General features: G+C 37.3%; 2 protein-coding genes across 4 annotated transcripts in view; both read left to right on the top strand.

The window, feature by feature from the left end:
* The window catches only part of prtg (protogenin), a 72,837-nt gene extending 69,036 nt beyond the window's left edge, over positions 1-3,801 (top strand). For both annotated transcript variants that reach the window (XM_004912700.4, XM_002940254.5), the window contains 5 exons: positions 561-743; positions 1,045-1,165; positions 1,278-1,443; positions 2,066-2,167; positions 2,250-3,801. In XM_004912700.4, the coding sequence (XP_004912757.1) occupies positions 561-743; positions 1,045-1,165; positions 1,278-1,443; positions 2,066-2,167; positions 2,250-2,549 (872 nt within the window). In that variant the 3' untranslated portion in view covers positions 2,550-3,801. The remainder of the gene's footprint in view (positions 1-560; positions 744-1,044; positions 1,166-1,277; positions 1,444-2,065; positions 2,168-2,249) is intronic.
* Positions 3,802-12,638: 8,837 nt separating this feature from the next.
* Positions 12,639-20,711, top strand: pygo1 (pygopus family PHD finger 1). Of its 2 annotated transcripts, XM_012959603.3 has the most exons (4): positions 12,639-13,074; positions 17,010-17,089; positions 17,461-18,321; positions 19,477-20,711. In XM_012959603.3, the coding sequence occupies exons 1-4, from the start codon at positions 12,684-12,686 to the stop codon at positions 19,483-19,485; spliced, it is 1,341 nt and encodes a 446-aa protein (XP_012815057.1). In that variant the 5' UTR covers positions 12,639-12,683; the 3' UTR covers positions 19,486-20,711. The 2 variants fall into 2 exon arrangements, with proteins under 2 accessions (XP_012815057.1, XP_002942500.2); XM_002942454.5 differs by having other exon boundaries at positions 17,461-20,711.
* Positions 20,712-25,817: the final 5,106 nt, after the last annotated feature.

Below are 25,817 nucleotides of genomic sequence, written 5' to 3' on the forward strand. Positions count from 1 at the left end.
ATCAGACTCAGTATACTATAAAAGAAAAAATCTACTAAGGTTCATATTGCACATGGAGGTCCAAGATGCTGATCTTGCAACACAAATCTTACTATATATAATGTTATTAAGGAAGGCTGGCTTTTTTTTCTTAGTTTTATTTTAAAGTGGTAGGAATTTAGATTATTTTCTTCAGTGGTTCAGGTAATGATGTATAATCTCTGCAAAGCCCTACAGAATATGTCAACACTATACAAATAATGAATAGATATATTCTTTCTTGAATAGTGTTGGTGTTTATAGTTAGATGCTATTTCCAGTGTGCATGGCATGCAGATTGGTAAAAATATATATTTTTAAAAGAACCTTTACATTAATTTTGTATTTTTTTTATTCACAAATAATCCCTTTAACAATGGAAACCTTTTAAATGTTTAATATATACTGAGAAATTAGATTACATACATTACTGTATTTTTACTTAGGTAATATGGGCATTGTCAAAAAATCCCATCATCCTTATTGAAAAGGAATTTCTTTCTTTCTGTAGCACTTTACTGACTGTTAATAATGCATTGCAGGAACAATGACCATGGCATTGTTAGAGAATCTGCTCCCTGGAAACATTTACCTTGTCAAGATTTCAGCTGCTAATGAAGCTGGAGAGGGACCCTTCTCTAATGTTGTTGAGTTGGTAGTGGAGTCAAAGGAGAATCTGCGAGTAGTCACAAGGTCAAAGCAGTTAGATTCTGGACATCGTGAAGGTAAATTTGTAGTGCTGTTAAAGTAAGCAGTTCATAATTAAAAATAAATGAAGCTTTAATGTAGCTATGTCTCCATGCAGTAATGTAGCAGTGTTGTCTTATTGGTTACCGTACGTTCAAGATATGTATATGGTTTGTAATATAGATGTCCTTTGGAGAATGGCAAAGCTGAGTGACATACCACATTTCTAAGGGCAATGATAGATGGGAAGAGTCACCCATGATAAATAATGCCATTAGCTGGTTGGAAAAGTTAAATGCCTCATTTTCTGCGATTAATATGTTTTTATGTCCATTACAGATTATTCCAGTTTTTACCACTTGGATCAGAAATCTATGACTGGCATTGTTGTCGGAGTGTGTATTGCATTAACTTGTATCCTGATTTGTGTCCTCATCTTGATTTACCGAAGCAAAGCTAGGTGAGTATTTTTGCAGTCATGTAGGGATTCTGTAATCTCCCCCTGAAAGTCTTAATTACTTTTGTTATAAAAATGACTTGCCATACTGAGATGTTACTCTTACCCTGTACAGGAAAGCATCAATTGCTAAGACTGCTCAGCAAGAACCCCACCTTCTACCTCATGCAACTGCATCAGCTCCTACTGATAGGCAGGAGAGAAAAGCAACAGATCAAGTGGAGGGAAGTACCGGCCCCTTGATCCCTTCTGTGGAATCTAACCACTTTATAGATGCAAAGGTAAAGTGTCGCCATATAGAGGTTTGCTGTTTCATAATTTTTCTGACAATTTTTTGCAGTGGAAAAATGTACTAAAATAGAGTTTATTTATGGAACTACTCAAGCTATTTTCCAGGTACATTTCTACTCTACTCTACAAATTTTTATGAGGATGGCTAAAAACTTCTATGCCTATGGGGAACAGCACATTGTATTATCTTGAAAAAAAACCTTGTTCCAGGTAGCAATCTGCTGCTAAGAGCACTTGACATGGCACTGAAACCTTGAACAGATACAAAGCTTTAATACCATTAAGTGTAACGCACTAGAAACTCTAGATCTGGAAAAAACAGCTTTCTTTGTAGCCTAATCACTAGCTATGTAGATGTTTAATAGGGCTGCCCTGGTTTTAGAAAATTGGTCAGAATTAAATTCCAGCAAATTCCAGATTTTAATTTGATTTAATCCAATGTGTATCTCAGCTAGACTGTGAAAGCTGTTTAGCAGAAGAAGCCCTGCTGCAAATGTTAATGACAGGTTTGAGATATCTGGAAAATTCATAAATCCTACTAGCATATATATATGTTATGGATAGGATAATGGTAATACTGTATAAACAGAGATTCTGTTTTTTTTTTCCCAGGGTGGCTCAAATCTTGTCATAAATGGCTACGGGCCAGTTAAAAATAACACCAAGAAATCATGGCCATTTTTCAAACACAATAAGAATGGCTCTGTTGAACAGGTAAGTGTCTATTCAGCATGAATGCACTAGATGTGGTGAGTTACATATTGCTTCTATGCATTTACAAATCTTGTCTTTGCAGCCCAACAAAAGAATTGTCAAAGCAATGTGCTTATATCAGCCTGGCAATAGAGTGTTGATAGGAGAAGATTTATCCCCTGCATCTCCAGGAAATCCTGGAACATATAAAATGCGGAACAGCATTGCTGATACAGAGCATTCTGGAAACAGTGATGAAAGTCATGAAACCAGTGATTCTGGACGGTTTTCTCATGAATCCACTGATGAAATTCACCTGTACTCAGTTGTATGTCCCACCACTCCTACATCAGATTCTTTCACCAGCAATGACTGTAGACAGAACTCTGCTTTATATGAATAAGGAAGACCATTCAGTGTGCGGGACTGTGGAGGTTTTGTCTGACTCAGCTTCTCTGACACATTCTCCCCAACCATTTCAAAAAGTAAAACCTCTAAAGTCTGTTCGAAGGACAATGAACGGAGCTGTAAAAAATCTTCAGAAACATTTCACCGATATATCTTACCTCTTCAGTGTTGTCTATTCACTTGGAAGGTTAGCTTTCTAGATAGTGTTGGACTATCAACTAAATTGGTTTTACGTAATTTGTCATTGCTGCAAAGGGATATCAAGCAGTCTCTTTGATTAATGTCTACCTCAGTTGGTCAGATGATGAACTTCATTTTGCTGCTTAACCCACATCTATGTTTGTTTGTGTCCCCTACACCAACAGGGCCAGAGTTAGGAAAGGTGGGATAAGGGGCTGTGCATTTAGGTTTGGCAACCCAGTCTGAGAAAAAAAGAACTCAGGGAAGTTCAACCTTTCTCCCTCCAGCAGCTGTTGAGCTTTAATATGTTAGTGGAGAGTAAGAGTTGTAGACCAACAACAGCTGAAGGGACAATGGTTAGACATCTCTTAATAATTAGCATCTTTCTCAAGGACATTTTTAAGGCCGGGTAAATGCCTGTGCTGCCCCTGCCTAAAAACTGGCTCTTTGCTCCTCAATACTTCCTAATTGTAATCTTTGTTATTTTGCTATGTGTATGATGAATGTTTTACTTAAGGGGTTGTAAAGGCACAATCTTACATAGCTTATCTAAAGCTTTGCTTCTTTTAATCCATACCAATAGCTGTTTGTTAACAACTGTTTTATTTTGTGATATGTATTAATTTTAGCTAAGAGTTTTAAGTATTGTCATTTAAAAGCACTTCCTATACATTAGATTTTTTAAAAAAGGACCATTCCACCTCCCTTCCCATCTTGCATGATATAACATCAAGAAAGCCCTGAATATAGGTTAAAAACTTTATTAGTTGCTCTTCTTTAAAAGAAATAGCATCTGTAATGTTCTGTTCAGCATTCCAACCTAAAGCATTCTTGTCTCAGTCTGACAGTGACAACTGGAACTGTGTGACAGATAATTTGTTTAAAAACAACACTAACTACCTAGTGACTACTGTGCCTTTCCCACTCGCGGTAACACACAACTGCCTTATTTCATGAAATTCAGGAAGCTACTCAGGTGAATGACAAGATGCCTTAAATTCCTACATTATTATGACAAATTTCTAGAATTGCAAAGGACTTTTTATGTTTTGGTTGCCCCCCCCCCCAAAAAAAAATAAAATATATATATATATATATATATATATATATATATATATATATATATATATATAGTACAAGCTTTTTCAGATGGATTGGTCTATAGATCATGTCACCTGCTCACCTTGGAAAACACAATCCATATTAGTTAGAAGTGGAGAAGAGCAAACTAACAACGGATATTGTAAAGCTGACTATACATTACAAGATTCACTTGTTTGGCAAGGATGCCAAATGAGTGCACCTTTCCCCAAGGTATTGGTCTGATCCTAAGGACAAACGATCGGATCACAACGTCCAATGCAATCCTTGATCCGATGGGAAAATCAAGCCTGATTTTCGGGCAGTTATCAGTCGAGTAGGCCCATTGGAGAGCCCCATATGTGAGCAGATAAGCTGCTGAAATTGATCTGAAGGGCCCGAATCACAGCTTAAATCTGCCTGTGTATGGCCACCTCTACTAAAGGTTTGCCAGTGATGATTATAGGTTAATGTTTGTTTGGCCCTATGATTTACACAGAATTTGAGTGTCTAGCCTGTTGCCTTGAGAGGAAACTTCCGCCGCGTATGCCATCCCGCGTATGCCATTTACATTCTCGCTGGTGGGATGGCATTTCGGGGAGATTAGTCGGCCGGCGACTAATTTCCCTGTGTGTCACAGCCCTAACTGTTGGTGGGTGCTGGGACTGGTGCTTGGACAATGGAGTGCTACTCCCTCATTTGCAACCCCTTAAAGACAGATTGAACCCAGAATGGATATGTTATGTAGAAAATCTTTATAATTAGTTGCCAAACTCTAGAGTGCCCAGATGCAGCTCAGGGATAAAAAGTGAACAGTTTCCCACTGATCTTCCCGGTACTTGTCAGTCCACTGCATATATGTGAAAAAGTAGCCTCAGATTAGAAGCAAGGCTTTAGATAAAGCTTTTCCTTCTGTTTGCATTTCACTCTTGTGCCTTTACAATCCCTGATTTATACTACCTCTTTTTTAAAACAAATATGTATGTTTATTGCTTTCCTGGACTCAGGGAACAGTGTTTATTTTGTATTTAATCCATGTTAAATGGGACAATTTTGACAGGGTATCATGTCTTTTTTTTCTCTCTTTAAATGTGATAAAGCTACAGTACAGTAGTTACTATAGTTGCCCAGGTACGTAGATGAATTATGTGTAACAGAACATTATGTCATACCAAAGATTATTTACTTTTAAGGACTATATTATTTTTCAGTAATGTCCTTTTCCATAGTTGGCAACTAACTGAATTTGTCATAATTGTGCAGTGTGAATGTTTGCATTTCTAACTACCTTTTGACTATACTAGTCTTGTCCAGAATCTTCCAAGAGATGATTTTACTCTTTAGTTTGTAGCTCTTTAACTTGACAGTATTAGATTACCTATTTTTGGGAAAAAAATGTTCTATATGCTAAGAAAAAAATCAAGTGTTTTTAGCCAAAGATTTATTTTTGGGTCTTGTCATATAAATGTTTAGTTTACAGAAAATGTTTAGAATAGTAAGTGTTCAAAATAATTGTGTTTGCATCAAAACAAAATTTTCCTTTCCATCTTATCCTAAATCTCTATGCCGTGGTAACCAAAGTGTACACTTTTTAACCTGTTAGCCTTTAATGTGATTATGTCAAATATGATTGATACAGCAATGCTGATCTATAGTTTAGATATGTGCTCCTTTTTAAAACACAATTTATTAAAGGTGTAGTTCACCTTCAAGTTAACTTTTAGTATGTTATAGAATGGTCAATTTATAGCAGCTTTTTCATTCATTTTTCATTTTTTTATATGTTTTAAATTATTTTCCATCTTCTGATTGTTTCAAGCTTTCGAATGGAGGATCACTGACCCTGGCAGCCCATAAACAGTTGCGTTGCATATTGGCATTTTTTATTATGTAACTTTTTATTCAAATCCTCTCCTATTTATATTCTTGTCTCTAATTTAAACCTATGCCTGGTTGCTAGGGTAATTTTGACCATAATACCCAGATAGCTGCTGAAAAGCTGCTCCAAACTTGAGAGCTGCTGAACAAATTAAGACCAATTACAGATTGTGTCAGAATATTACTCTCTTTGTCATACCAGAAGTTAATTCAAATGTGAGCAAGCCCTTTAATGTTACACTTGAAGGGAAAAAAAAGTTTATAATTATTTAAGTTTAGATTGTGTTTAGCCACTGCTTATCTCTAGAGGAGGGAAGAGAGTTTGTAGGGAAGCAGCATAGTTCAGGATGTAATGTAATTGTATGTAAGTTTCACCATGTATAGTAACCCATAGCAACCAATCAGAGGTGAATGATAATGAAGACAAGATGTTTTTCCTATGTTTTTCCATTTACTGTCAGGGGAAAATCTTTGCACCTTCAGAAATGGGGGCAGAGTGTCTGTTAGCAGTGGGTGCAGATATATAGGAACAAGGTGCAGTGCTAAAGTCAACCAACCCTTGACAATAGAAGTATATAATACAAACAGAATATTGTTTCACAAAATAGTATCAGCTTCATACTGAGGACAACCCCTGTATTCAGTTGACTATCATTTTATTGGCTAACAATAAATACCAAAGATATTTAAGGTTACCATGGCATATAACCAGCTGACAAGGCTCTATACCAACTGTGCTCTGTTTGCGGGTGTTTAGGATAAATGTTATCATTTCCAGAGTATATGTTTTAGATGAGTGGTTCCAGAAATACCATATCTGCATTACATGTTAGCATAGCTAATACAGAAGCTTGTGTACCTTCAAACTCTAAAACATGTACTCTGGAAAGAGTCATCTGGTTGTTTTTGGATGCATAAAGCACACAGTGATACCTTTTGTTGCCTTAGGGGTTTGTATTTTACAAACATCTGTCACAGCAAAGGGCAAGGAGAACGAACAATTCAAGGACAGAGCATTTACACAAAATATTGGTTTTTTTTTAGCTATATGAAATATATATAGAGAGAGAGTGAGAGAGAGTTAGAAAAAAACAATTTTTGTGTTGTGTATCAGCCCTGGAAAATTGATTTTCCCTTCAGCTTATTTTATAGCTTTGTATATATTCAAATTTGTAAAGATGTGTAAAGCTTGTTTGATGTATGTATAGATGTGTTGTACACTCTTAGCTGTAATTGTTTCTAAAATGCTATTTCTCTCAGCTGAATAACCATAACCATATCCAAGGATGCCTGGAACATTTTAGAAACTGAAAAAAGACATTGATAATGTTAAGTGGTAGGGATATTTATTCATGGTCTGGATCATGTTATTGAGCTTAGCGAACCTGGCAGAAACGTCTTCAAGCTCATAAGTATGACTGGCTCTGTTTATTCCACAAATGAGATGTGTATTTGTGCTTTCATTATTCATACGACAGCAGCCATGTGATTGCAGGTCAAAGTAGTGAATTGAATTCTAAATAATGCATTCAGTGACGTCTGTTCTAGCCATATGCAGATCAGCGAATTGAGAAAATTAAGAGTTGTTAATATGTTCACTAACAGAAAGACCTACTGCAAATCTGTCCTTCTAGCAACAAAGGTCTTTTGTATGAATATGCTTTTGTCTACCAGCAGCCATTTACATCTTGCTATTATATTTAAATTGAATATGGATGAACTACAGTGTTGAGACAGGTCAGATTATGGAGGCTAAAAGGAAGAACTGTCCTGCTCTCTCCCTACATTTATATATAAAGCGCTGCACATTTTAGAAAGAGATCTCATGTTGATCCCTCAGCTATCTGTAATAAATCCCATTCTTCTAATAATTATTCTTAACTCCAGAGACATGTTCCTTGCATCCACATAGATCATAGATTTCCCAATATGTTCCTTTGATGTCTTCTATAAACCAGTTGGACCAATTCCTCATGAAACTTTTATAGAATGTTGCTTTTGATCAATTCAAAGCCTTGTCAGAGCTTCCTGCAATGTGTTGCTCAGGCAGAAAGTACAGCTAACCTCTGTGGTGCCAGAGCCATACCCAGAGGAATTCAACATCACAACTACCTCAAGCAGTGGAGCAGTATTACCTGGACTTTAAAAAGGGGACTCTGACCCAAACAAAACAGGTTATAGCACTCTGTATCAAAGTTCCTTTTTTTTCAATATATTTTTTATTTTATTGTTTTTTGAATCTTATGTATAACTACCTATTGGAAAATTATGTTGGCCTTAAGTATACAATTAATTGGTCACTGAGTTATTAGCAGTTGTTACGATTGCTATGAGAGAAACCCAATAATACGGTGCAACTATACTGCAATCTGTAAATACTCCTGTTTATTTTGTGTAGAGGAATAATGTCTGTTCAGTGAATAGGAGGTTGCTATATTCCAGCTGCAGCAAAGCTTGTTAAATTGGGTTCTTTGGGTTCCATGTTAAATGTTTATCAAAGGCTCAATGTGAATCAGTTCAGCAATGTAGCAGGGTGGCATGCATTCTGAGACTTGTCCTGGGGTTTTCTAACACTCCATGTTTTGCATGCCTAAAGTATTTCCTCTGCAACCTCAGCTATACCCAGTGGCATAACTAGATGTTACTGGGCCCCACAGCAAAGTCATTTTGGGGCCCCCAAAAATGAGGCCTCAAAATGACTTTTCTGTCAAAAGTACCAATATATATTTAAATTCCTCATTAATTAGGGCCTCATGGTCCCCCCTATACTTTCTGCTTTTTATTTGCATCTAACTGTGGCAAGCCTAACTGTGAAAATAGTGTGGCATTGTATAATGTATAAAGGCATGCATTTTATTTACATAGAAGTCAGCTGAGCATTTCATGCTTACATATTATCCACTCCGTGGCATGGGGATTTCACTGACTTTTCCCCAGCATAGAGGTCTTGTCGCTATTAATCTGGAACTAATACTAGGAAAACAGCTGTTTGCCACATGGATGATTATGTTGTAGGAATCTCGAGGACAGAATATAAGATATACTACCTCATCCCACAGGCTCTGATTAAGCAGGTTTAGGGGAACATATTCCTCCATTGAAATAATGGTGCATGCAAGCTGAATTCTGTTTGAGGTAATGCTGGTAAAACAGGGCACATTTTCTAAATGGCATAATAAACACCAACATTTGTAAGTCCATGAATGTAAAGGTTGGAAAGAAGGGGAAGTTTCCTACAGCAACCAATCAGCATTAGTTTTGACCAGACTACTACAGTTAAAAATGAAAGCAAACATCTGATTTGAGTTGCTATAGGCAACTATATTGGGACAGTTTAGTCCCATGTTATTCAATAAAACTTGTAGGGTTTACCTAGATTTATAGGCATGCCTATAAACCCTTACTCCATGTAGACAATGTGTCTTGTCCAAACATAACCTGTGTTTAATGCAAATTAAATGTATATGCAGCCTCATGCAGAAACAAATGCAAAGTGTACAAAGCCTTAAAGTTCCAGTAACATTATACATGTAAAAAATCATTAAATTAGAATGGTACATGTGTTCATATGTGCTGCAGTTTGTGCAATTTACCAAAACAGATGCAAACGTGTATCCATATTGTTGTATTGTGTTCTAGCTGAGGCCGATGAAACCAGGCGTGTGCCCACAATTGTACTATTGAACAATTGTAATTCTTGGGGGAAATGTTGCATTATGGGTAAAACATAGCTGTTTGAGCCTGAAGTTTGCACATTGCACTGTGTTCATAAATGAGCCTTGTTGTCTACACTGTGAGAAATAATGGTTGCTGAAAAAACTGGCAAAAGTCACTTTACATGTCTATGCTTTCAGAAGATTATTCTCACAGGACTTTTGTATTTTATTTTCAAATGTAGACATTTTGACATTTCTCAGGTACTGTTGTCAAGATGTAAAATAAGAAAGGGCACATTTTGTGCAACCAGAAAATGTAAGGGCTTCCTTTGAAAGTGGGGGAAATGATATTTTATTTGTCTGCTGTTACTGGCCCTTTAAGCAGAACAGGGATGTCAAACCATCAGTTGCTGTAACTCCTTTGTCATAAGAGATGGTACTAGTAGGCTTGGTACTTATGCTGCTGCTGCTGCTGAGAAGAGGCACTCTCATAACTGCATGAAATTCTGAGCTGACTACACTCGGCAAGATCTATTTACTTGTTAACAAATGAGTAGATCTTTGCCCGATTTAGACTTGTCAGCCTTAGGCCACATCCATGGCACAACACCATCCTTGGCCAACTGGATTTTACAGGCTGACAATGAATATCTGAATGAGCCCAGGTCAGATATTGAACAGGGGGCATCATTTTTTCACCCATACAAAGCTAATAAGCTTCCAGCTTGGAGAAAAGTGGCAGCCATTACTTGACCCTGTATGGGTACCATTACATTTGTACTGTACCTGTGATTGTTTCCGTTTGCTCTTTTACAATATAGAGTTTTTTTTAGTATCTGTGCTGAGCAACAAGAACAATCTATTAGTCACTCAACCTTATTTTTCTGTTAATGTAAAGGTATTAGTGGTGTTATTGCCAATGGAGGACATAGCTGATTAAGTTTGCTACTGTACTCAGGGAATCCGCTGTGTTGTTCCACTGTACGGCACCACTTCTCACCTTGAATTTTGAATGTAACTAAAGTTTCTTTGTTTCTGTAATGTTTTTGTTGTTTCTTATTGTCATCATTTTTTAAAATTATTTTTGAAATGTTTATTAGAGCCTTTTATTTTCATGTTCTTCTCATTATAAAGGGGCTGTGTCATACCCCCAAGGTTTTGCCAAAATATATAAATGTTCAAACGCCAAATGTTTATGCTTCTACTGTGATAACAGTCAAAATTTCTGTCAGTTGCACAGTCCAAATAAAGGTTTTTCTTAATTAAAAATGACTGTAAGTTGAAAACCCCAATTATGTAACACACTGGTTTCTTTTGAAAATCTCATGGGAAGCAGAGATAGTCTCAGTGTCTCAGTGATTGTGTGATTACAAAAAGGTGCAAGAATTCAGTGCCAATATAAATTTCTTACATTGTTAAGAGTTAGATGCCTGTATGTCTATATGTGTCTATATTAGCCACATTCAAATAAAAAAAGGCTTGGGAAGGCACACAACATATGCAAATATATTTTCCAAAATATATAAATGTTCAAATGTTTATGTTTCTACCATGATAACAGTCAAGATTTTCATGAGTTGGACTGTCTAAATAAAGATTTTTCATAATTAAAAATGACTGTAAATTGAAAATCCCAATGATAAAACTCTACAATGGGAAGCAGGGATAGAAAGTCTCAGTGATTGCACCAAGGTGCAAGAATTCAGTGCCAGTATAAATTTCTTATATTATTATGGACTAGATGCCTGTATGTTTATATGTGTCTATATTAGCCACATTCAAATGTAAAAAGGCTCGGGAAGGCACACAACATATGCAAATATATTTTCCATTGCTTAGCAGCAAGTAATAATGCCTGCTGTGCCCCTGGTGGCAAAGAGGAACATGTTCGGTGAAGGTGTTCTTACTAATATCTAATATAATCCTTGCATTATTGGTTGGAATTCAGTACTTAAGGTAAGCTGAAATAATAACACACAAAAACAAACTCAAGTTGCCTTCTATTAGAGAAAATGGGAAATGCAGTGCACACGATAGAGCATTATTACCTGTTTAACTGGACCTACAAGTTTCCAGGCAAAGTGTTCCATAAGCCCAGCCACTTGCCTTGTAATTAATGGGATGCTATTTGAAAGCATTGCTGGCATTTTCTTGCTGTGGATATAAGATGGATTGTGCCCCACAACACTTTATTTTAGAACTGAAGTTTTATTAGTTCTTAAAATATTTCAGTGGTAAGCTTGGGTAGAATTTGGTAGGATGTGGACATTCTCTTATCTGTAAAGACACTTCAAACAAGTCTGTGAACCTAAAAGGGATATGTTTTATACGTAGTTTTAGCTACAGTACATAACATAGAGGAGAGAGTCCCTACTATATTTATAAGGCTAAATCACTGAGGAGTTCTGTGACCAAGTCATAGGACTCCAAGGTAAATTCTTACAGCCTTTTACATTTTAGTAGGGGGTACATTACCCAAATAAGCTAACTTTCTGTTTGGGCTGCTATTTAATTTACAGGGGTTTAACTAGGCAACAATGCCCAGCATGCATAAACAGATTGAGGGGGAGCAGAGTGCAAAGGAGAGGGGCTTTGGAGGGAAATGTTCACAGTTTAGTGGGTCAGAGTTGTCTAACCCCCTGGATTAAAATATGCATAATAACTGCAAACAGGGGAGTTGTTCAAAGAAAAACAGAAACAAACTGATTCAAACACAGTACACAAATTTACCCTGTGGGCCTATATACTGTATATCAATTGCAAACAACAGTTTTCTGCACTGGACTTTTTTTAAGTACAGTATATATGCCTCAGTCAAACATGACATGTAGCTATGTACTGTATGCCTCAATTGAACAATACACAAAGCTTAGAAAAGAATTCTGCATTATTACAACACACATACTAGGATCTGTGTTTTTTAATGTGGCCTTGAGGGCCCTACAACTAGGCATGTATCAGGAAAAATATGCTAGTTTATTCTAAACTAGCCAGATCCACTTTTTGGCAAGGCCAATCACATGCTGGGGCAAATTGGACTAATACAAATGTTTGGGGCTATCAGATGAGAATCACATTATCCTGCCAATGTGCTAGTATGAAACAAAGTGGCCATACACGAACCAACCACAGCTGCCAACTTCTTGGCTTGTGTATAGCCACCGTAATTCTCTTTCAAGAGGTTTTCTTTCATGATTTGGCTTCCTTTGGGGTCTTTATTACTTTGTAAACACATGCATGAGTCTGTAAGCTGCAGGTTCCACCGTCACCGCTAGATGGCGATCCCCTGCCTTGAACTTTATAAGAGTAAACATTGCTGACAGTCGCTCCGTCATATGAAACAGCGGGCACACTCATGTCTCTGCAGGCTGCCAGGCGTGGGGGGTTGCGTCTCTCTGTTCATAATTCCCCACAGCATAGAGCCCGGTAACCTCCATTTCACTTGTTTAGAAAACTCCCGTGAAGCTCTTGAAGCCTCCCTATCACCTATCCAGCCGCACTCCCTCACCCAGGTGTATACACGGGGGGAGGCGAAATCGCTGCACTCCTCCCGAAGTTTGAAAAGTCTTCCCAGCTCCCCCTCCCTGATGGGAGGAGAGAGAAGGAGAGGGAGGAAAGGAAGCTGCCAGGCACCAGCACAGCCACCTACCGGGGCACAGTTCTCCCGACTCCATGTCCTTGGAATGTCCGCACCACAGGAGAAGGAGCCCTGTAAGAGAGCGAGAGGTGAGAGCTCATTGTGTGGGAACACGGGGAGTGAGTCGGGCAGAGGCCATGGCTGGGGCCTAAACTAGGGCTGGCACATGGGCAAAGCCTGGGGGTTGTGTGTATAGACACTATATATATACTGGCTGCCAGCCCAAGCCTAACTCTATGGGCAGAGAGGAGCTACTGCTGGAACCAGGGAGGAGATTGTATAGCCGTACATTGTATCAGACCTGTTAGTTTTATGGGCAGCATTACAGCTGATCAAAACCCACTGAGACATAACCCACATGGAAAAGCCTGACAATGACATTCGCTTTTAGGATTATTGCCTTTTCTGCAGAATAATACCAGCTTTCCTATATTTTGAGCTTTCTTCCATATTAAAAACTTTGGCATCAAGTGGCATTTTTACTGGCCAGGTGGCAACCCTATTCACTTTTCCTCTGTACTGTAAAGTAACTGAGTACATTGCCCTGTGTCAGCAGTCCCCTCTCCTGCCTACACACATTCCCTACTGAGTCACACCTCTGACTTTATTGGCAGTTTCCACTAATGAACACAGGTCAGTAACCTTATACATTGGAATCCCGTGAGTTCATATGGAGAGGAATGTGATTCTCCTTAGTAATATAAGTGCAATGCAAACTCATAATATTGCTCAGTGTTTGTATTGGGGACATATTTTACACATTTGCCAAATTAAAGAACAGTGTGGTAGATCCATTCTTTATGGCGCTGCAGGTGCCAGCATATTTTATGAAACTGCTATTACTTTCATTATTATACAGTAAAAAGCAATCATTTTGTAAGCAGTCATTATCCTAAGCCTAGCATATTTGGGCCTCCGAAATCCATATGTCTGGATTGTGTAAATGTGTTTAAGGGGTGGTTCACCTTCACATTAACTTTTAGTATGTTGTAGAATGGTCAGTTGTTAGCAACTTTTCAATTGGTATTTTTTTTTTATCATTTTTTAATTATTTGCTTTCCTCTTCTGAGTCTTTTTAGCTTTCAAAAGGGGGTCACTGACCCCAGTCGCCAAAAAACTATTGTTCTTTGAGGCTAAATTTCCATTGTTATTGTTACTTTTTATAGCTTATCTTTCTATTCAGAATCACTCCTTTTCTTTTTAAAAAACCACAAATAATAAAAAATGAAGACCAAGTGCAAATTGTTTCAGAATAGCACTCTCTACAACAGCAATCCCCAACCAGTTGCTCGGGAGCAACAAGTTTTGGTTTTGTACTGCCAAACAGAGCCTCATGTAGGCTGCCAGTCCACACAGGTTTGCCAAATCACCAATCAGAGCCCCTATTTGTAACCTCAGGAACATTTTTCATGGCTGTGTTGCTCCCCAATTGTTTTTACATTTGAATGTGGCTCACAGGTAAAAAAGGTTGGGGATCCCTGTTCTACAACATACTAAAAGTTAATTTAAAGGTAAACAACACAAGGGAGGCCTGGGATTTAACACCCACCTTGAGATGTCACATTCAGGGCTCTTCTTTGCACTCTGCTGCCGCTTGCACCTCATGAATCACAAACTAATGGCATTTCTGACATCACAAGAATCACTGCTCTGAAAATGAAGCCGCTTGTAACCATAATGACATCAGCAAACCACTGACTACCCAGTAGGGACCCACAATTTCTCTGGAATTCTGGGAAATAACAATGTATTGTGGTAAATTTGTATCTGTTTTTTGCATTTGTGTTAGTAAATGTGCCCTATAGTGTGACGGACATTTTCGCCTGATAGAAACTGAAGTTTAACTTTAGTCAAATTCATTTTTAAGATAATTTTTTTGAGTTAAGATCCCCTTTAAACATTTATTATGATGTTGTACTTATCCATGCTGGAAAGTGCCCAAGAATAACAGGATGAATAGTCATGTAAACACAGTAGAACCTCACTATTGCCAGCATGTTATTACTTTATATGTTAATCTGGTCATGCTGAATATGCCCTGGTATAATACAGTAGATTACGTTGTTTCCATTAGTTCTTCTATTCAGTAATTTTGCATTCATCTCCCTGAATTATGGAATTGTAGTAATTCTGCATTACAAGTAGAATGTATAGCATTGTGGCTGATATGATGGCAGCAACTTACACAAGCTTACAGAGAGTTTCAGCACTTCAGCTCTCATGTAGTTCTCTTGTATAGGATAGCCTACTTGCAGAACAGAGACCTGGCTTCATCTCTTCATCTGGTTTATGTTACATGATGTACCCCCATGCCCCACAATTTTTTTATTTAACAAGAAGTAATATTATATTAAATGTAATTTTTGTTCAATTTTTAACTTGCATAAAAGTTTGTATCTGCATTATTTTCACTTTTTTTAAATTAGGGAATTGATTTATATTTCTACATGGGTTTTTTTTTTAGCTGGGGTTCTTATATGTTTACTCACTTTGCACCGGCTCAAGGTTGGGAAACACATTATTTCTTTAGTTGCTATGCCACAGCTCTCAGAGGACAATGCGCACCTGTGGGACCATGATATAGCATGTGTGGTTGCCATGCTAACTGATCCCACGAACCCTGTATTTTGGGAGATGGTTTGCATGCTCACTAGAGTATATTATTCAAAGGACCAAAAATTACAAAAAATTTTGTAGCCAACATTAAATATATATATACATATATATGTTAAATTATATGTCTTAGCATTATTAGTGGTTGTGACAATTATTTGTAAGGTGAACTCTGCAGGGGTGTATATATATATATATATATATATATATATATATATAGTATAGGTTGTCGGCACTTGAAGGTTTTACTTAATACAGCAAAGAAAACAAAAAGAGCAAAATCTGAGAGAAATCAGGCAGTGAAGTTTATTCTGTCCGACGTTTCAGTCCTATACAGAGACTTTCGTCGAAATTTTAAATCAAATTTAAGATTAAAGACAACATTCACACTAGAATGCAATATACTTGCTATAAAGAGCTTTTAAGACCATACTCACATTAATGGTGGTAGCTCATTGCAGGGATATCATCCTTCATTGATATGTGAAAGAAGTTTACTGGTCATATTAAGACATACCCTTAAATCCCCTATGGGTAGCACAGCAACACCCAGCAGCATAGGGCAGACAGTATGGTACACACAGGCAGCATAGGGCAGGCAGAGTATGGCACACACAGGGAGCATAGGGCAGGCAGAGTATGGCACACACAGGCAGCATAGGGCAGGCAGAGTATGGCACACACAGGCAGCATAGGGCAGGCAGAGTATGGCACACACAGGCAGCATAGGGCTGGCAGAGTATAGTTATAGTCACTGGGGGGTGGCAAAATGTTAAGCGATCATAATCTCTTAACTGACACCCCCAGCTGGTGCTCCTGTTAGGAGAAAACTGCTGGGGTGTATGTGATGAAGCTATCCTCTTCCTTCTTCGGTCTTGGAGTGAAAAGCCGAACGTTAATAAAAAAGGCAGCTTTTCACTCATCTGTGCATGCCCGGGCCTTGGGATTTTGTCAAAAGGAGAAGGAGGGGGGGGGGGGGGGGTGCCTAAAATTTAGTGATCTAGCCTTTCCTTCTCTTTAAAAGTGCAGATCTAACAGATTGACCATTATTGCCACTGACCTTTAATGAAGTTCAACCTCTCCCCCACCTTAACCTGCACATGGTTTACAGTTGACACTACTCTCCTTGACTGAAAATTGTGAGAAGTTATAGACATTTATTTCCTACCCAGTAAGCAGTAGTAATTGTTTTGCATACCAGAATTCCCCTTTCAGTTAAGGGACACGAGAAATAAATTGTTGACAGCTGTTCTCTTCATATAAGATACTAAATCCAATTCAGTTTTGGCTCAAATGATGCATCTAGCGTCCAGTTGCTCAGCTACTGATTAAATTGTTTTGCTGCAGTAAAATAAAAAATTGCTGATATTGATCCTGCTTAAATAACATGTTTATGGGTTTTTGTTATTAGGTGATGATGGTTTTGACGGGATTATCAGACCAGGTTTACAGGGAAGCCCCGAAAAGAAGAAACGAAAGTCTAGCCTACAGGTGAGCATTGGGATAGCTCCTACCATATATCAAAATAGGAGAATATAAGACTTGCATAAAAGTACATCAATTAACATTACATAATGGGCAAATAAAATCAAGCACAAAATGTTGGCAAACAATAACAAATAAATCCTAAAAAGAAAAACAAAAAGAGATAGAATCTTCCAAGGTTTGGAAATATAAAGATGGAAGCTAGCTTTAAAATGTCTAATATGTAGTATTACTGTAATTACTCTTGACTTATACATGCTCAGCTCACTTAATTATGTGTGTGAAGTATTATGGATTTTATTCATGTATGAATGAAGAATTATTCTAGATCACTATGTATATATGGAATTCTATATATTTTGTTTTCTTCACTCTAGACACCTGTGATTCCACTTATATCAGAATATGCTCCACCAGCAAACACAAGCTCAGATCATCTAATAGCTTCCAATCCTTTTGACGATGAGTACAACATTTCATCTTCTCCAGGGTACCAATTTCTTGGTAATTCTGGATACGTTGGAGTTGAAGATTACGGTAGTTTTAGGATCCCACAAAATACATCACCTAGAACATCCACTCGATTCTGTACTCCATATGCCTTCAGAGATCATTTACGTAATTTTCCTCAGGATGGCATGACTATGGCATTTGGGAGACCTTCCTCTTTCAGCATGGGAATACAGGAAAATACAAACTTTCAAAACCAATTATTTTTTAGCGCAGGGGTTGGTCAGACTATCACAATGCCAGGTCAGCACTTTAGATGTAATCGTAATGATAGCCTTAACCCTGTGTCAACATATAGCTCTTTTCAGTCAAACGCCTACATAGGCCCTGGTCACCATTTGAATATTAATCAGCAGCTTGAAACAAGCCATACTTTTCTTCAGTCACAAAGTCACCTTATGCACCCAAAGACCACAGTATCAGGTCGAAATTCTAATATAAACTGTGCTCCTCAAAACAGCAATCAAGATTCTGAATCAATCATACATTCTGATCTCTCAAAAAGTCATAAAAGCCATGTGATATGTACAGAGAATTTCCATTCTGATTGTGCTGATGTTGTTAATGGTGGTCAAACTACTGGAAACCATGGCAGGCTTCATGTACCAAAGTCCTCAAAAGCTGATGTAACAACCAATGAGAAATGCAACAAATGGCTTCTTCATTCTTCTCACTGTGGCCACTTGTCTTCAGAGTTGTTATACTCCTGTGGAATTTGTTCCATAGAAGTGAGTAATCTGCAAGATGCCATCATGTGCGAAGTGTCTTGTCAGAAATGGTTTCACCGAAGCTGCACGGGGTTGACTGAGATTGCCTATGCTCTCCTTACTGCAGAAACCTCAGCAATTTGGGGTTGCGACTCCTGTATGGCAAAGAAGGATGTACAGTTAGTGCACACCAGGAAATCCATTGAATAGTTCTTGATAATCCTTTGGTTTTTTTTTTTTGGCAAATGTATAAAATAAGGATATTGTAGAGGCAATGGTTAACGCTTGCACTAACAATTTCCCTAATTATTTCACTTGATTCTCATTTGCTCATTGTGAGATATTTATAAATAGAAAAGGTACTGTATTTAACTTTTTGTTGGTTGTCCTTTTTATGGGCCTCACATAGCTTATTTTGTGCACAGAGCACTTTATCAGTGCATTGTTATACAGCTATGAGTAAGGGCTTTCATATTCCCTCCCTCCTTTGGTTTGTAAATCTTTATGGACATTAAGAAAAGCCTATTTTAAATGTATCCAAATGGTAAACAGCAAGAAATCCTCCACTCATAATGTCAATGCACAGAAAAAAATACTGTGTACACACTTTTTTTTTAATTTCCCTTTAAATATGGCATGTTGGTGTCATATTGTGTGGCACATTTCTATAAAAAGTTCATGTTCATCTAAATGTACATGAGTTGGTAACATTTAGCTGTGCCAACACTATTTGTAGTGATTTCTTATTTTTTTTTTTTAGCATACAGATACTCAGGACTGATGGAAGCATAATATTACCTTGTATTCCATCAGCTAAATAGACAGAGCAAATCAGATGAATCAATTGAGGATACATCTGAAATTACCATGTATCTCACTCCTACATTTTGGCTGAGACCAGACTTGATCTTGTTGCCACTGAAATGGATCAGACAAATTGCTGACTACTATCAATGCTTTTATGTTCCATCCTTCCATGTTGTGAACTTCTTTCCTAAAATCTCTTGCACTATTTCACTATTTTATTTTTTCAAAGCACTTACCTGTGTATAATGAGTGCCATTCCTCTTTATTTTGCACATTATAAAGACATTGGCTCAGTTATTCCCTCTGAGCATGAAACTAATGAGACTCATGAATCACAGTTAACGGGGTAAAATGTTTTTGTTATTACAGGGGCTATAATAAATCTGACAAAAATCTAAACACCAGATATATGAAATCCATTATTCAGGCTTCTGCAAGATAAACTACAATGAAGGACATTTGGACATTACTGATTATGAAGTTACGGGTATGCTTATAGAACCAGACAACTTTTGCCTCACTTTTGCACTATATGTCCCAACCCCAATGGGCATCTAATATGTGACCATGAAGTGTCTTGAATTTTTTAAGAGCTATGAAATTTTGTTTATGATTTGTATTTAATTGCTAATAGACCTTGTCAGTCAGAATTGTTTTTGGTCCAGTAGGATAACTGTTTCTCATTGCCTAAATAAGCACTTTTGTTAATTGATGGATGGTTCAGATCAAATAAGAATAATTTGTGTAGAATGTGATTTTCATATTGACCCAGCATGGCATATTTTATTTGATTTTTTTTAATTAAATATTCATAATAATAATTTTTGGGTTTAGCTGAACCCTGAATCCTTTGTAAAAGACTCGGACGAATACCAAACGAATCCTAATATGCAATTAGGATGCAAATTTGGCTGCTGAATGGTTAAAGAGAAGCATGCGAATCCCAAACTGAATCCTGAATTCGGTGCATCCCTAATTCATAACAGATTTATTCAAATGTTGCCAAGATCATTGGCTGTAAGAATGTGTTACAGTGTACTGCCATATTCTGGCAGTTTCATTATTGGTGGAAAGTTATACCCACACTAATATTAGCCTTAATGTACTTCTGATGTTTGAGTGCTTTAGAAATCTTAGTATTCAATGCAGATTAATATTAGAAGGTATTGAAAAAAGAGAAGAAATACAGGCTGTTCAGCTATAGTGAGTTTGGATAACTATTCAGTTTTATAGTCATCTGTGCTGGTGATTTGGTCTTCGTTGTTTCACTTAAGTGTGCAAGCAGTTCTTTACCATCCTTAGAACAAAAATACCATTCAGGTAGACAAAGAGCACATTATTTTTACTGAACCCTAACGTATCTGGGGGTATATTTGCTACTTGCTGTTCCAGCTCACAGGGTTATTAGTGATTTTTGTGAAGTGCTGGGATCATACTGAACATATTTATTTTTCTCTCTGTGAAATGTATCTTAAAATTGAGTGCAATTCTTAAAAGAAGAAAAAAAACACCTTATTTTATCAGTTTAATAAAACTTGAATACTTGCTTTTGAATTTGAATTGTTTACTTGCATGGCACTTATTAAAAACCTTCTGGAAATGTACCATAGTGTTACTTATTTACTGCTAAATAGCTTAAAGTAGAAGGAAAGGTGGAATTGCCCCTTGTGATCCTGGGGCCCACGCAGGCGCAGTCAAAAAGCCAACTTTTTTGTTAAAGAGCAGCTTTTCACTCCACTGGGCATGTGCAGCTTGCGTGAAAAAAAAGATGATGTCTGATGTGTTTTTTTGCTAACAGGAGCAACTGCCCAGGATATCAGGTGAATAAGTGCCTAACATTTTGGCACCCCCAGTGATCCCACCTTTCCTTCTCCATTAAGGGCAGTTGCCAAGAGCAACCAACCAAAATTTGGTTTGGCCAGCCAAATTTGCACCCTAATTTTATCAGTCTACTGTAAGTTAGATAGTGAAAGCAAAGATCTAATTGGTTGCTATGAGTAACTGTGCAGATGCAGTTAAGCTGCTTTATGTAATGTCATTTCTTTCTGCTAGTAAATCACTGGGGCTGATTAACAACCAATCAGGTCTTTGCATTAATTTTTATTTGTATTAGATTGTTAAAAACAAATTGCTTCTTAGTAGCAATCGGCAAATGCACTTGTACAATTTAGCACCTATGGTCTTAAAGAGATACTGACACCAGAAATTAACCATTTTTTACATCTATTATAACATTGTCTTTGCATGCTATTTATAGTTTTGCCTTAAAAGTATTTGCCTGATGCTTTTACATTACCTGTCTGATGCCCTTTGCTTCTCTGTGAGGGGGCTGCCATTTTTGTGCAGGAATAGTCTTGTTGGCATTAAAAGCTGTAACTGACAGGCTGAGAAGGGACAGTCAGGTTGGCAAAACAGTCAGGTTTAGAAATTTTAAGTACCAATTACTTAAAAAAGCAACCCTATCAGTGAAAAATTATCAATGTGACCTACAAGTAATTTTTAATGTACAACTCTTCAAAATATGTCAGTATCACTTTAAACCTTAAATAACCCTCGCCGTATGTTGTTCTGTGACTGCTACACGTTCAGCTGCTCACCGGACGTTTATTTGCTAGGGATCTAAATACCACCACCTTTAAATATCAACTGTCATTAACCCATCACAGACAGCTGTAGGAATAGTGGTGTCACATCTAAAGGACTGTACCAATGACACATATTAAGCATATCCTATTATATAATGTGAATACATTTGTGTGTATTTTGTCTTTTAATTTCCCATACTTCTTAAACAAAGTTTTATTATATAAAGCTCTGAATATATATATTTCTGTACTACAGGTCAGTGAATTACAAAATGTGGCATTCCATATAAAACTGTTTCTCCTAGTTTACATTTATACATACATTACATTATATTTATAAGTATGTGTCACTAGGAGCCGGGCCTGCTAAAAATTGGAGTTTATGCAATAGCACCTAATTGCACCTAATCTTGATTTCTTATTTAAATATGTTTTACTCTTTAGAGCAATGGCAAAATGCTGAAAATCTGCGGGCGCAGGTCTAGAAATAGAGGGGAGAAGCTGGGTTGGGTGCGGGTCGAGATTTTTGTCTTTGCATTCTGTGAGCATTTCTAAATTTAGGTAAAGGAGACATTTTATATAAAGTTCATATTCAGTTATAATATTCATCCTCCCTCAAAATGTGAAATGATGCAGAAAGAAAGATGTTTTGAAAGCATTTTACCTCCTAAAACTGCCATTATATGAGAGCTGCACACACAAGCTCTCCAGTCTGAAGCCAGAGTGAAATGAGACATGGGAGTGTCCTTCAGTGTCCCACAGGAAATTGTCACAGCTCTGACTGACAGGCTTTACCCAGCAGCAACAGGGAAAACCCCTCCCTCCTTCTGTGTGTCTCTGCTTGTGCTGCTGCCAGGGGGGGGGGGAGGAGCGAGTAGAGCAGGAACAGACTGCCTGTGAGCTCGCTAAGCCCCACCCACCCTATGAATATTCACTTCACTTTAAGGAGGTGAGGGTGCCATAGAAGTCTATCTGGGCCAGTGGCTCTGAGGCATATACTGAAGAGTCTAAACCGGAAGCTGGCATAAGGTCTGGGTAGAGCACAGTTTTCAAGCTGTTATGGACATATTTAAACCCAAATGTATTAAAGTAAAAGCACTTCCTTCTATTTTACAGTTTTTTACATAGTTTAGTGCATTGTAAAAATTTATGGTATATATCCCCTTTAACCCTTGTGTTGCTGAATCTTAGTTGAGCAAAAAGCTTTCAGCAGTCTAAAAATGCAGATATCTCAGAAACCCTTAAAAAATAGAAAATGTTGTAAATTGCAGCAAAGTACCCTCTTTAAGTTTAAATCATTACATTTTTTGAGTTTAGCGTCTCTTTAAACTGTGAATCAGTAAGGATGGACCAGTTACCTAGTAATGTTTCTGGTCTGGTTGGCAGCTGCTGGGTCTGCAGTCTCCATTGTTACACTTTTGAAGGTAAGTAGATAATGCCAACTTATACCTCAGAAAGTGCTTTGTCTATTTGCTATGGTATCTGCACCTGGCCCATCACATATGCCATTGTATTTATTTCAACTGCTCACATAGAATGGCTTGGAAGGGCACAGAGAACTTGCATCTAGTGATTTGCCCATGCTGAATACTGTAACTGCATGTCTGGGTGCTGTTCCACTCACACAGGAGTTGCACTGTATCGCAGCCTTTCATGTATACAATAATTCATCTTCCATCCAATTTTAGTTGTAGAGTACTCGGAAGTGTTTGTCACATTTGCATAGAATTAATTAGACCCCTTCCAGAATTCCTTGGTAACACTGGGTTGTTGCTATGCAACATGTGATCTGACATTAAATATATCTTTAAAGTCTGCCGTACTCAAAGGAATACATTGTTTCTTTGGTGCTGAATTAACCAAGTATTATGCAAAAGTGCTTGTATTAAAACAGATGTACAGTTATGTTAAACAACCTAGTATTATTTTAATCCCCTAGCTATTCTCTGGGTAAGACTGATGGATTCCTTTTACTGATTAGGAAGTCCCAAAGCACATGATGATGATGATGTTTTTCTTAGCAGTAAGAAGAAGTGTTTGTCTAATACTAGTAAAGAGCTTTTTTACTTGAGTAGCATACAATAAAACTGGTGCAACAAAATGAAAAAGCAACAAAAAGTCCGCAGCACGGAATATTAAATTGTAAACTGTAAAGAGGCAGGAGACTAGCAAGTAATTAAAATATAAAAAACAATTGAAAAATTGCTAAGATTGTAACATACTATAACATACTAAAAGATACTTTAGTGTTCAGAGAGGCTGTACAGTTCAAATATTAAAATTAACCCTTATGCTTAAGCAAATCATAGATGGAATATAAGCCATATTGAATAACTGGTACCACACTCACTATATCCTTGCCTGATAGAATTAATATGAGAAAATTTGTCTCTGAAGCATCTCTGTATGGTCCTTAAAGAGATACTGACACCAGAAAATAAACCTTTTTTTACATATATCATTTATATATTATATATTGTCTATGCATGCTATTGTAATTTTGCCATAAAAGTATTTGCCTGATGCTTTTACATTACTTATCTGATCCCCCATGTTCCCCTATAAGAGGGCTGCCATATTTGTGCAGCAGTAGGCCGTTAGCATTAGAAGCTATAGCTGACAGGCTGAGAAGGGACAGTCAGGCTGGCAAAACAGTCAGGTTTAGGGACTTCAAGTAACAATTACTTACAAAAGCAGCCCTTTCAGTGAAAAATGATCAACATGACCTATAGGCAATTTTTTTTATGTACATTCATATTTTGAGGAGTCGTTTTTTTAGTGTCAGTATCACTTTAACAATGCAATTATTTTCCATGCTTTGTAGAACAAGCAATGAGAGCCATTAGTAAGAAACATTGGGGCATATTGATCAAAGAGTAACATTAAAGCTCATTGCAGTCTGCTAGAGTGAAATTCCACTGCTCTTTATTCATTAGTATTTAGGGGCATATTTATTAAAAAGGGAAAGTGAGAATCACCATTTGAAGAATATACCTCTAACTAACATAAGGATGAATAGTGAGCGGCAGAAGTTCATTCTGTGGTACTGTGGCAAGCTCTAATTTCACATAAATAGGCCTCATTATCTGGGGTACCGTAGGATAAGCTTTAACTCTTACACTGCCATCTGATTTGGCGCTTCTGGAACTTTAATTGCCAGGTGTTTTCTGAACATGTTGTGCTCTTTCACTTTTATTCCTTTTTCATGAGAATTTTAAAGGTGTATTTATCAAAGAGTGAAATCTCACTTTCACCTGTAATATGTCTTTCGAGTGAACGTGACACCTTTGGTTTTGTGATTAGTTTTTTTTTTATTGCAATAATAACTACTAATCACAAAAACACTAAAATAAACCAGGCACAATAGTATTAAAAAAAACCATTCCACTTCCTCTTATAGAGAAGAATACTGCTCCCAGTAGGGGGCAAGTACTACTGTTTTATTCATGCTGATGTTTTTCCTTACAGCCTCTCATATATCACACCCACTTTAGGTTCTGTAAGGACAAAACAGCTTCTCCTTACATGATTATTTTAGCAAGGGAAGGGAGAAATTTATTTCTGGTAAACTTGTAATTCTGGCCCTAGCTGGTGATTTATCGGCTGTGCTGGGCAAATACTGGCAGCATGGTGACCTTAATAATCCAGAATCAGACCCAGAATAAGCTAATCACACCAAGTTACTGCACTGACAGATTCTTCTTGTCAATCATGTGTATAAGGTCCGCCCTGCAAGCCTGAGTCAGTTAGATTGACAAGCCCCAAGAGACTATAAGAGCGTTTCGGACTCCTGCACACTGCTAAAGCAAAAGCAAAGAAACTGTAAAGAGGCCAAAACTGAGGAAAATTGTCTAAATGACATATAGGTACATTTTGACAAAAAATACAATTCTTTTTAAGAACTTAGAAGTGTCACTATCCCTTCAATATAGGGATGCACTGAATTCAGGATTCAGCCTTTTCTCCATTCTCTCTAACATTATATAGCTTTTTGTCACATGAACAGGGAAGTTAAAAATCTTTCACCATGTGTGAGGGCTCAGTTTTCTATAGCCCTTCCATATCCACATCTGCAAATTAGTATTCGGAATTCAGCGGAATCTTTCACAAAGGATTTGGTATTCG

Source organism: Xenopus tropicalis, chromosome 3 (genome assembly GCF_000004195.4).
Source record: "Xenopus tropicalis strain Nigerian chromosome 3, UCB_Xtro_10.0, whole genome shotgun sequence".
In the NCBI taxonomy this organism is placed as follows: Eukaryota; Metazoa; Chordata; class Amphibia; order Anura; family Pipidae; genus Xenopus; species Xenopus tropicalis.